The following is a 13,079-nucleotide window of genomic DNA, read 5'->3' as shown; positions in this document are numbered from 1 at the left end:
AGCAACTTGGCAGAGACTCCAGGTTTTTGAAAGCTGAAGGCCTTTGGAGAACTAATTCTAAATTACACAGGCAGAAGGCTGCTACTATAGGGGAAGAAGTATGCTTCTGGGATCAGTGGGAGAGTCGAGACTAGAACCTGGGACTGTAACAGCAATCTAAAACCAGTATCTTATCCTTAGTTTCTGCTGAGAGCTTCAGTTCAGTCCTACCACCCCATTCCATTCTCCCTTGCATTTTCGATCCCCAACAACATGACAGTACCCAGCATGACAACATTCTATCTCCTTCATGTCCCAGAGCTAGCAAGGATGTACGAAGCTGGCTATAGGACAGCAACACATAGCACCTGTCTTCATAGGAGATCACCTGGAGACTGTTTTTTGACATATCCACATCAGGGGTACTCTAGGGATCTGAGTACAGCAGAGTTCTGGAAGATGCCTTGAGGAGGACACTGGCCTTGGACCATCAGCTCAGCACCTAGCTGCTACCACTTGTACCCTGTTCCTGATTAGTTAAGTTGGCTAGGTAGTCATATATCCTCCTGAAACTTAGACTGGCTTAAAAGGAATAGGGGTAGGTGAGTGGTGGCATAGTTTTCTAGCACTACACTAACTTGCTGGAGGTTAAGGTGCACTTGGCCTACTGTATGGCCCAGTTTTTTCAGTATATATATCGGTCCATCTCTGTGGTGAAAACAACGAGAAAGGATATAGACACATGGGATTTCACAAAAGCACAGTGTCTAGAGAGCCCAAAGAAGAGAGGACCAAAAGAAAGTCCTTAGCTGTAGAGATCTGGGACATAATCCCCCCCCCCCCCCAAATCAATGCCCTAATAGCAAGGAAAATGTACAGAACACCACAGCACTAAGAGGCTCAGTCGTGTTGACTGACCACAGCTTTGCCATGTTTGCACATTCCTAGCCTGTGGGCCTGAGCAGAACTTTCACATGGAAGCCCCTGAGAGTGCACTGCTGACTTGGCAGCTGCCCACCCTACCTGCAGCACATAGCCCTCCCGGGCACTCTGCTCTCTGCCCAGAGCCACCCTTAACTGGTCCTGTAGAAGCCGGTTCTGCTCTAGAAGATCCGAGGCTTCTTTCTGGCTCTGCTCCAGCTGTTGAGGAAAACACACACACATACACTTCACAAACATGATGATAGTAAGCAAAAGCAGCTGACTACAGGCGGCCAAAACAATGGGAATTATTCACCAGCATCAGACATCTCATTGGAAACACAGCATATAGAACCATACACAAAATCAGCACCATAGCTCTCTGGTGGCAAGGTACGAATTTCCTGTTTTTGCCTTAGGTAAGCCCTGTCAAGTCCCAAGTTTCTGCATTGGTTGTACTGTACAGGCTAAATAGCCCATGTGTGAAGTTCCGATCTGAGGAGGTAGCTGTGCTTCATTGAGAAAAGAACACTTCACATTTTTATCAGAAGAAAGATTGTGTGTGTGGGGGGGGGGGTCCTTGGCCTAGCATGTAGGTCTCACTTTCAGGTCCTACTGAATATGCAGATTCTACTGAATATTGCATCTGACCAGGTTTACAGAATAGATTCTGAATAAAGTTCTACTATATCCTCAACTTAAACATGGAAATGTGTAACTGGTCTACATTCTGTTTTCAACAGGTTCAAAGTCACCATTTACCCTTTCCCAAAATTCTGAAACTGATGCTCTGATGTATGGGGGCTACCCTAGACTTCTGGGTCACAGGAGTCAGGGGGATGTTAAACACAGAACCCAGACTACTATTTAGATAAGAATTCAGTATGCAACTGGACAGTGGTGGCACAGCCTTTAATCCCAGCAGTTGGGAGGCAGAGACAGGTAGATCTCTGTGAGTTCAAGGACAGCCTGATTTCCAGATTTGAGGTCCAGGAGAGTTAAGACTACACACACACACACACACACACACACACACACACACACACACACACACACACACGAAAGAAAAAAGAAAGAAAGAAAGAAAGAAAGAAAGAAAAGAAAAGAAACCAAACCCTGTCTTGAATAAAACACCTCAGTATAAAGCCTGCAGGCCAGAGGGCTTACTTTGGTAGGCTAAAATTATGTGTTTGAACTACTTAATTTCATTTTCCCTAAGGGATATAGGAAATGGAGAAGTCAGAATGTTAGTGCTAGTGACCATCTATCAAGCTCATACAGTCAATAAAATAAACAAGGCAAAAAAGGCTGATAAGGTGGTAAATCTCCAGTTAGCCATCATGGAAGGAGTGTGAGAATATGCCTGAAACTTGCTGAGGAAGATGCCCTAAAGGAGGCAAAAATCAGACAGAACCCTATGCAGGCTGAGCACATATCTGAAATAGCTCATGTGAGTATTCTGGACTTTAGGGTTTGTTGTTTTGCTTTTGAAATGGTTCTGGAGTAACTGTATACATTGTGGGATAGGGCCAAATGTAAATATGAACTTCAACCATGTGACATCTTTTCTTTATGCACATGATATGGTTTGTACATGTGATTTGTACATTTTGCTTTGTTTAGCGAGTACTGGAGTTTGAGTTCTTGTGGATTATGAGAATGCTGTAACACTGGGGCCATACTCCACTCCACTACAGTATAGTATTTTATACAGAAACAAAACTTCAAGGCAAGGAATTTTCTGCTTGTGTCTTTTGGATTTTGAAGCATTTGGATTTGGTCATAAAATTCACTACTGACATAAATATATGTGCAGATTTACACACACACACACACACACACACACACACACAATTGGTACAGGGGCTAGCTTATATGCTTCCATACCAAGATATTAGAATGCCTTTATCTAATACTTGCCCAACTGGATCTCACCATAGTGCCAGGCCACATCCCTATTCTACTACAGTACAAATTTTTTTGCATGCAGGAAGGGAGCTGCCCCACATTACCTCCTTTTCTAGTAGAGAGGTGAGCTCACGTGTGGAGAGTCGCTCACTTCTGTCCTCTAAGGATAGGTGCAGAGGGGCAATGGGCACCTGTTTCTCCTCCCTGAGAGGGGTGGTCTCCACTTGGTGCCACCGCTGCTCAATTTCCACATGGACATTCTGTGTCTTGAGGTCAGGGGTTCCCAGCAGCCCTGGGCTCCGGTCAATGTCCATACGTAAGGCTGTATCCTCCATTCCTGGTCCATCAATGGTGTCCAGCATCCCAAAGCGTCTGCGACGCTCTTCTCGACGTCGAGCTCGTTCACGCTCCAATTCACCAGGCTCAGCTTCAAGACACCCAGGGTCACCAGAATCAGAAGACCCAATAGTGCTGGCCCTTTCTTGAGCCAGGGCCTGTTGAATGGGGCGGAATTCAGCCCAGTCAAAGGTCTTGGAGCGGCCCTCCCTTCTCCGCTCTCGAGCACGGCTCTTCTTTTGCTCAGGATCTGGCTCTCCTGGTTCAGCTTCTTGCTTCTCATTTGGCCTTGAGCAAGTCTCAAAAGTGCTTTTATTCTTTCCCTCAGGCAATGAGCTGTAGGGCAGTAAGGAAATACAGAACCTGTCAGGGAGCTTGGACATGGCCAGCCAGCCCACACACCTGTTCTGATCCTCAAAGTGGCTTCTAAGTGTAGAGAAAGAGTTCCACATGTACTTGGTCCTCCCTTGGAGAACTCAAACCTAGTTGATGGGGATGGGAAGGGAAAAGAGCCTCAGCTATTCCTGAGACTTCAGTTTTCATCCTTAAAAATGGAGTATCATTGTATGCAGGAAATGTCATGGCTGCCCTATCATGGATGATGGGGATGAAGTGTAAGTGAGAGAAGGGCCCATCTGCTGTTTAGACCCTTGGTGAAGTTGGTTATGAAGCAGCCCTACACTATGCAGTGACAGAATGAGAACCAGCCCTTTTTAGAAGGGCTCAGAGATTTCAATAAACAGGAGACACCCTCAGCTTGATTTCAAAACTTACTCTGGCTCCAGGCATGACAGATAGGTCAGAGTGAGGCTGTGACTATCTGTGGGTCAAAGGGACAAGTGACTCTGGTAGTCATAAACCCACACAATCAGGTGGAAGGTAGGAAAATGCCCACCACTTTGAGGAAGGAGGTGACTAGGGGGCACAGCATGCAGATCAATTCTGTTAGTCCTTCAAACTACATAGACTTAACAGGGAAGAAGTTGGTCAGCTTGAAGAATATCTGCCTCTTCACAGTCTTCCAAGGAAGATTTCTGAAGAGGCTTCCACTCAAGCCAGAGAGAGGGTTAAGACACCACTATGACTATTGGCAACATGGAAAGGGGCTAACTGGGCACAAGTCCCAGTGATTTGGTGATAGGGAAAGCCACAGGGAGCACTTGTATTCATGCCAGGACCAACAAGGAGATTGCCAAAGGGACATCAAGCAAAAGAGAAAGTGATTCCCATTACCCTTGGGTCACCTATTCTAGAAGCAAACAGTAAAAAACAAAGTGCTTGGGCCAGTGAGGTGACTCAGTAGGTAGGGACACTTAGTATCAAATCCAGCCTAGGACCTGAGCTCTCCCTGGAATCTACAGTCGAAGGAGAGAACCAACTCCTACAAATTATTTTCTGACCTCCACATGTGCATAACAGCCAAGGCACATGTATACAAACAAACAAGCAGACTTGTCCCCTGACCTCCAAAAGTGTACTATGAAACATGCCCCTCCAAACACACACACAATAAGAAACATGCATTTAAACAAAAATCAAATGCTTCAGAGCAATAGGATCAGCAAGGTACAGTTTAAGATCATACAAACATGCAAATAATAATGAGCAGAAAGGGGCCGGATCAATGGCACAGTGGTTAAGAGTACGTCCTGCTCTTGCAGAGGACCTGGCTTGGTTTCTAGCACACACAGGAAACTACAACCATCCATTAAAAATGCGTTGCAACGTGGCATGCCTATATAATCCAGCATATGGTATGCCAGGCAGGATGGCAGAGTGGGAGGCCAACCTGGACAATACAGGGTGATCCTTGCGCAGGGAAAAATAACACAACCCAGAGTGGAGCTTTTAGAATTTCGAGAGAATTGGTGATGTCTCAGGTCTACGTGGGGAGTTGAAACTGACACCTGGGAACAAGGACAGGATTCCCAACAGTTATGCTCCTAGGGGAGCATGTCCCAACCCAGAAGTACTGTGGTAATGTGAGACATCCTCACCACAGACAACATAACAGAAATGATACTGCAGTCCTTGCTTCTAATACCTTCTGATGGGACAAACAGAACACAGGCTAAAAACAAGTGGGTGTAGGGACACCATATCAGTTTCAAGAGACATTCAATTATAAAGTAGATTCTAGCCAGGAAGACCAGTATGCAAAAGAAAGATATGGGGTCTCTATATTCACACTTCGGACCTGGGTCCTACTATAGAACACACCATAAACATGCACATATGAGTGTTCTCAGCACCAGCATTAGAGACTACAACACAAGTTCCCTCCAGCCATGACCCTCCATCTGCATGCAGCCTGAGAAGAGCAGCTCAAGTACCTTTCACTGTGCTATAGGGCTTTGTACTACATGTTCTTCTCTCGAATGGAGGAGCCATGGAGGTAGGGAGGCCCACTGTTCATTTCTCAACAGCTCTTTGTAAATTAAATTTTTTATGTGTATGGGTGTTTTGCTTACATACAAATCTGTGTAACATGTACACGCAGTGCCTATGGGGACCAAAAAAGGATGCTGGATCTTCTGGAACTCAGTGGGTGTGGAGACTCGAACCTGGGTCCTCTGAAGGAGCAGCCATCTCTCTAGCCCCCTAGCACAGTTCTTGAGAATGGCAGAGGGCTATTTTATGGATAAAAGTAGGCCTTGTAAACCTACTGGTCCTATAATGCAGAAATCAGCATACTATTTGCTGATGAGTAAAGTAAGAACCATGCAACGATCCCTGAAAGGGGGCTGAAGACAAGAGTTCAGGTTTCCTTTCCTTCTCATTCAATAAGAAGGAGAACCAGCCAGAAAGAGGAGAAAGTTTGAGGCAAGAATAGGTATAGTAGCTAATACTGTCACAGGCCAGTGCCCTTTGATCAACGTACACTGAAAACTCTGATCCCAAAACTGTATTTGGCAGCAACATGAACCATGAGAGGCACAAAGTGCTCAAGGAGAAACCTGGATGAAGCACAGTAAGACTCGCCACATATAGAGCATCTGTGTTGTCCTGAGGATGAACACTGGTAGACCCAGAATCTTCAGAAAAAAAGGAAGGCATGTAGCATGTTCCAAGAAATATACACAATAGCATGTTAACACAGGAGAGAACAGAGTTTTCAAATGTGGGCTTTAGAAACCACCATCTGAGACAGAAGCAGCTTCTGATTATATAGACAGACAGACAGCTGGGCATAGCTACCAGAGAAGGACCACAATGGAGCCTGAACCCAGTCTGAGGGCTAGACTGTTGACAAAGACTTGTACTCTGAGAATAGGCATGAGAGTGACCTGTGTGGCTTATCAGCTCAACATAAGAAAGTCCAGCAGAGGAAGAAAAACAAAGAATCCCAGGGGACATGTAGCCAGCTGAGAGTGGGCCAGAGGGAGGAGAGGAGTTCATGTTGTAGTGTAGTTAGGCTCAGGCCTCAGGATAGCAGATAACAAGGCTTCCATCTTACCTGGTCACATCCGGGGCAGATGTTGGGAGCACATGTTTCATAATGGTCTGGATCCAGTTTCGTCGTATGCCAGATGTCATGGCTGACAGGATGAACTCACCCTCCTTGGTCTACACAAAAAAAATACTAGCCATCAGTGGTCAGCCCATTGGGGTGACTGCTGCCTCCATCTCTAAAGTAAATAAAGTCTCAAAGGAAGAAGGCTAGGCTAGGAATGTTGTATATAACCTGCTTGAGACAGACAAATAGGGCCACACCTTAGGGAGAGGTGGACTGGGTATCCCCTAGACAAGGCAGTACACACTTGCCAGTTGCTGGCACTTATGTTTCTCTCCTCAAAAAGCTGGGCTATCCCTAGGGACTAGGACACAAAACTGGCTGGGAGCAGGGAGAGTGATGGTACAGCCTCCACAGAGGTTCACGATACATGTCCAGAATTCTGGGTGACTAGAGCACTACTGTAGTCTGCCTAGAACCCCCATTTGGTAGTGATAGTGACGAGATGATGTAAGGGACAGATTCCCACATTAGAAAAAACAAATAACCATGAACCTGGGCTTAGAGATGGATACCAAATAAAAGGAGAATAACCTAGTTTACAACAACCATTATGAAGCCTCCCTGAAGAAGGCAAATGTACTAGAAATCCTTTAGCCTGATCCCAGCAGCCCTTAATCTTTTACTCCCACACTTTTCAATCTTCCAATGGTCCTATACTCCAATATAAAAATAAAAGAAAAAGAGCAATCTCTGCAACAAAGCCTTTCAAAAGCCTCGGGGAGAAAAAGATGCAGAACCCCCCCCCTCCTCTTTTGGTCCATACCATGTATCAGGAGTACAGACAGGTCGGTAGCCACAGGATGGAGATATCACCACTAACAGGGAAGATGAAATGCGGACCACATGCTGACCCCGCTAGTCAACTTCATCCATCCCTAGACTCACATGTATCTGAAAGCCATAGTTTCTCTGGACTGGATACTCAGTGACATCATAGCAAGTGGACAAGTCAATTTCTCCATCTAGGTCAGCTGCCTGAAGAGCAAAGTGAGAGGGCATGAGGAGATTTAGGTAGAGAGGATGCCCAAGTGAGCATGTTTCTGTGATGTCTTCCACGTGTTCACAGGATTAGACCATGACCAACTGCCCTACAAGTGCAGTCTCTTGGGGTGTCTATACCACCAGTTCTATGTATCTAGTGAAAGAAATTCTACACCCCAAATAGTTTCTTATTAAAATCCCTTTACATGCCTAAAAAGTAAGGAGACCCTCTTTGTTGGTTAGATTTGTGTCAACTTGACATATACTAGGGTCATCTGGGAGACAAAAACAAAAAACAAAAAACCAAGAACCTAATTGAGGGATTGCCTCATCAGATTGTCTATAGGCAAGTTTGGTGGGGCATTTTCTTGATTGGTGTGGTAGGGCCTAGTCCACTGTGGGCATTTTGACCCCAGGGCAGGTGGTCCTGGGTGGTATAAGAAAAACAGAGAATTAACCATAGAGAACAAGCCAGTAAGCCGTGTTCTTCTACAGTCTCTGCTTCGGTTCCTGCCTCCAGTTCCTGACCTGACTTCTCTCTGTGATGGACTATATAGACTGTAAGATGAAATAAACTCTGTCCTCTTCAAATTGCTATTGACCACTGTGTTTATCACAACAACAACAAACCAAACTAGGACACACTCTTAAGAATTTTGTCTATGTTAAGTTCATCTAAAGCTGGGTGTGGTGGTTCACATCTACAATTTGAGCTCTGGGGAGGTTGGAGAGGAGCACTGTAAGTTTAAAGCTAGTTTGAATCACATAATCAAAATATGATCCAGTCTGTTTCTAGTGGCAGTGTTTACATTTCTGCAGGTCTCCATGCTAACTTTGGAGAGGATGCTAGACTATTCTACTTCTGTGGTCAGTTTTTCATGGACCATTTTGTCTAAATACATGAAGAGAAAGTGGTCTAACACAGAGATGGGAAAGAAAGACTTTTCAAGGAATTGGCTGACTGGTCTGTCTTAATGAGTAGTCATTTCTTAAAGTTTAACTGCAGTGTGGAATTTGCAGTCCTATCAAATGAATTTCTGTGCTGTTAACAATGTCTATGACTTTATAATTGGTCACAGACAGTATCAAATGTCTACACAGTTTATTCTGCAGGAACAAAATCTGTTAAATAACTGCCTATTTCACCAGCAGAGCTTGTGGATAAAGAGAAGCTGTTGAGATGAATATAAACCTTCCAAAGTTCTCTTTTTTTTGAGTCAAGATACTGTATAGGTTGGTCTCAAATTCTTGGATTCAAGTGATTCTCCTGCTTCAGTGTCTTGAGTAGCAGAAACAACAGATATGTGTCATTGTGCCTAGCCTAGGCTTTTCTTTGAAAATATTTCTTTTTATATGTATGAATGTTTTATCTGTATGCCTGTATGTGTATTATGGTGAGCAGTGCCTGCCAGTAGGTGGCACTGGATCCCCTGCAACTGTAGGTACAGGCAGTTATGAACCAGTTATGAACCCTCCTGTGGTCTGTAAAAGTAGCAAGTTCTCTTAACTGCTGACCCAACTCTCCAGCCCAAATTGTTTTCTGTTGTTTTGAAAGCTCAAACTCTATTCATTACAGGCAACAAACTGTCCTTAAAGGAATAGATTCCTGGTTTATTTTCATGATAATGCCTGCCAAACTCTTAAAAAATTGAGTGACCAGAGCGTATCTGTCAGCAGTTTCTTCAACTAAGATTCCACAAAGAGGAGGCTAGTGCATCTGGTAACTCAGTAATTTCTCCAGTAAAGTTTTGGCATGCAGTTGAATGACTGATGGACATTTCCCACTTAAAGAACATTAAAAAGGGATGTTCAATAAAGGTGTCCCCCACACAAGCCTGATGACTGAATTCTATCCTCAGAACATATTTAAAGGTAGTAGGAAAGAATCAACTTCATAGTTACTCTCAGATGTTCACAAGAGAGCTGTGTCATGTGTATACCCATACACAGAAGACCATGCATAGACACACTCACAAACATAGTAATAATAAAAGTTAAAAAGAAAAGAACACTAAAGAGAATGGCATTCAAAGGCTGCAACTTAAAAATACCAGGGAATCCATTTTATGTTTTCAAATGTCATTAACCATAGAGCAATACAAGCCCACTGACTGTTGGTACAGTCTGACTCTGGCCCGTTGTCAAGGCACTGGCAGGTTTATCTGCTTCTGCTTTTGTGCCATCAGTGTTTTATCAATACAGTTTTGTTAGAAGTTTTGACTTTCACAATGCATTTCACTGAATTTCTACTTCTCTAGAGACCAACGAGCTATTTTTTGCGGGTAAAGGTGCTTGTGATTAAGCCTGATGATCTGAGCTCAATTCCTGGTACCTACTTGGTAGGAGAGAACTCCTACAAGTTGACTTCTATGCCATGTTGTGGCACACACAAAAACTAAGTTTTTTGAGTACTAAGACCAGTCTTGCTCAAAGCTTACCACCTGCCTATCTCATCAGCAGCCTCTTTAGGCCTTGGAGGCTCATCTCAAGAATTTAGATACACAAGCCATCCAAGAGACTCTTCCTTTTCTTTTTCTTTTTGAAATTATAAGAGAATGGAATGGCACATGTGAGATCTGTGAAGATGGAAGAGTGATTCTGAAGGACCCCAGGTGGAGTTAGGGAAAAGGCAGGACATAGATTTGTCAGGTTGTTCAAAATACTTTTTGGTAGGTGAAGGAAAGAGCCCCTTCTGGTTGGTCTTCTATGAGTGGTGAGGAAATGGCTCATCTGGTAAAGTGCCTGCTGCCAAGTCAGTCCCCAGGACTGCCATGGTAGGAGACGACTGTCTCCCCCATAAGTTGTCTTCTGACATCTACTAGTGTCCCTTGGAATAAGTGTTTCCACCCATGCCCTAATACACACACACACATGATTTTTTAAATGTAAGTTTCTCTACCACAGCAAGGCAGAGCAAGATGTAAATTGCTCTGTCTAGTGACTCAGTTTACTACAAGTCTTTCTGTTGAAGACCAAAGACAAAACTAGACCTGAGTTCACCCAGAGTACTAACTTCATTGTTCTTTTATTTTTAGATTTATCTGTATGAGTATTTTGTGTATGTGTGTGTGTGTATGCCTGTGTATCACACGGATACCTGGAACCTGTGGAGTCAGAAGAGGACATCAGATTCCTTAGAAATGGAGTTACAGATGGTAGTGAGCCATCATGTAGGTGTAGAAACCCAGATCCTCTACAAAACCAAATGCTCTTAAATGTTGAGCATCTCTCCAGCCCAACTTCTTTGTTCTTAAAAGAATATAGAAAACAAAGTAGTCAAAGCCCACTGCATCAAGATACCCAACTCAAGTCCTCCGAGGACGATCATAATGTCTGAGGAAGACAACAGTTCTGCCATCAAAACTGGTCCATCTGCATGTACTGTGCCGGTAGACTGAGACTAGGACACCCAAGGCAGTAAAGTAGGCTACCTTTTCAAACTTCAGCCCTGGACTTTAGATGCCACTTATGCCTTGTAGTGTTCTCACCTCCTCAGCCACGGAATCCCTGTAGTATCTCAGGCTCTGATCTGCCAGGACAAACCAGTGTTTCTTCCACTAAGGGAGAGAAAGATAAACATCCAACTACCCTGCAAACATACCTGATGCCCCTCCCTGACCCAAGCTGAGTCTAGGCACCCTGGAGAGCACAGGTAAAGCAAGCAACAGACGACTGTTCTGGCAGGCAGCCATGCGCTCATGGCCGCAGGGAGGCTCTGTTAAGATGCACTCCAGCAATGAGGCAGTGGAGAGTAGTGGGCCTTGGCCAGCTCTGTGCTCCAGTGTGTGGTTGGTGATTGGTGCTTTGCAGGCCTCCATCGTTAACTTTAGAGTCTGCAGGCAGTTGTTCTGGGTCCATCACACAGAAAGGTGGCTGTGTAAAGGGTGCTGAGAGGCACAACCACTTGACTGATACACCAGTGTGAGTACCACTGTGCCAGCAGGTACAAACTAACCTGCGAAAGTCCCAATCTTCATTCTGAGGAAGGGAACTTGAGTCTTCAGGCAAGGCCAAGGAAATTAAATATGGTGGAAGAAGGAGAAAGAGGGGATACTTTGGCACAGTCTCCCAAGTCAAAAGGAGCTAGGATAGTAGATTGGGTTTTTATGGGCTTCTAAGGCAAGGGCCTAACATGCCTGTGGTCAAGGTGAGGCTTGCAAATTCTTCCTGTTTGGACTTGATAATATTCACAATTCTCAGGACCTAATGATGCCCTTAAAACTGAGATAGTCCAACACAAGGATTTTGCAGCCTTATGTGTCTGCCCATATATAGCTGCCTTGTGTGGAAACACAAGCTAGCCCCACAGCCATAGGCTGGCTGTTCTGCCTCTGAGGAAGCATAGACTCTTTAAGAGAATTCTTAGGAGCAATCACAGGCAGGAGCTGGAACTGTAGGATGTTGTAGGATGTCTGCAGGCCAAGGGCATGAATCAGGGCTCATAAACCCCACCAGGGACAAGACAAGCTGGGACTTGCATCTGCTCCCCAGTCCTCCAGACCTCAGCACTTACACACACACTCACCTGACCATCCTCATACTGCTTGGTTAGCCAGCCTTTCTTGAAATTCAGCAGGTCAGGCTGAGAAAGAAAAAAGAACAGCTGAAGGGAAATCATCTAGGTTTCCCAGTGATGGACAATTGTGCACAAAAGTGTTGTTTTCATGTAGACAAAGCAGTGCCAGAAACAGTCTCTACTATCTATCAGATAAGCCTGCCTACTCCCTTGTCCCAGCAGTTGTGGCATATGTCCCTGAGGTTGAGGGACAAACTGGGGCCTAGGAGCACAGGCTGCAAGGTTGCTCTGAGGTCTATATTCTGGCTTACTCAGTGCTTACACTCATTTTGCCTTGGGGCAAAGCATGGGCCCAGATGGAGAGTCCCCAGGCACTAAGTACATGGGAACACCAGCAGTGACAGCTGAAAAGGGAATCCAAAGGCTCCTGCTGAGGCTGCAGAAGGACTGAAGGCCAGAAGCCTGAGGGGTAAACCATGTCTGGGGTGGACAAAGCAGTAACAGCAACCTTGTCCAACTTTAAGGTTACTCTTATACCAGGAAGAACTTCAGTCTTTTTCCCTACATAGGAAGGTAGGTCAAGGATCATCACCAGACCTGAGTGGGTGCTGACTCTACGGAGGAGCAGCCTGCATTCCGCTGGGGACAAAGTTCTCATCTGCTACAGGTATGCCTGGAAGGACAGGCTCTGAAGACCCAGCCACCCCTACTGTGGTCCCCAGTGCTCTCAGGTCTTTTCCACAGCTGTCCTGATCAGAAACTGGTTTTGATGTCTCTTACTTCAAGGACAAGGAGTGGTCCAGAGAGTGACACCATCCAGGACAGGCATCCTGGGAGTTCCTGCTCCACTGTGGAGCCATGCCACAACTGAGCACAGGAAGACGAGGCTTCCCTTTATGAAGCCTTCCTGTAACCCATGCT

General features: G+C 45.0%; 1 protein-coding gene across 1 annotated transcript in view; it reads right to left on the bottom strand.

Annotated features, from left to right (window-relative positions):
• MPRIP (myosin phosphatase Rho interacting protein) overlaps positions 1 to 13,079 on the bottom strand; it is an 85,771-nt gene that overhangs the window by 23,752 nt on the left and 48,940 nt on the right. Inside the window, exons 8-13 of the mRNA XM_080924067.1 lie at positions 12,168 to 12,224; positions 11,131 to 11,199; positions 7,547 to 7,636; positions 6,602 to 6,711; positions 2,913 to 3,480; positions 1,003 to 1,119 (exon numbers count right to left, since the gene is read on the bottom strand). Coding sequence (XP_080780193.1) covers positions 1,003 to 1,119; positions 2,913 to 3,480; positions 6,602 to 6,711; positions 7,547 to 7,636; positions 11,131 to 11,199; positions 12,168 to 12,224 — 1,011 coding nt within the window. The remainder of the gene's footprint in view (positions 1 to 1,002; positions 1,120 to 2,912; positions 3,481 to 6,601; positions 6,712 to 7,546; positions 7,637 to 11,130; positions 11,200 to 12,167; positions 12,225 to 13,079) is intronic.

Source organism: Micromys minutus, assembly GCF_963924665.1.
Source record: "Micromys minutus genome assembly, chromosome: 10".
NCBI classification, from domain to species: domain Eukaryota; kingdom Metazoa; phylum Chordata; class Mammalia; order Rodentia; family Muridae; genus Micromys; species Micromys minutus.
Note: the sequence above shows the minus strand (reverse complement) of the source record. Positions and strands in the feature narration are given on the sequence as shown.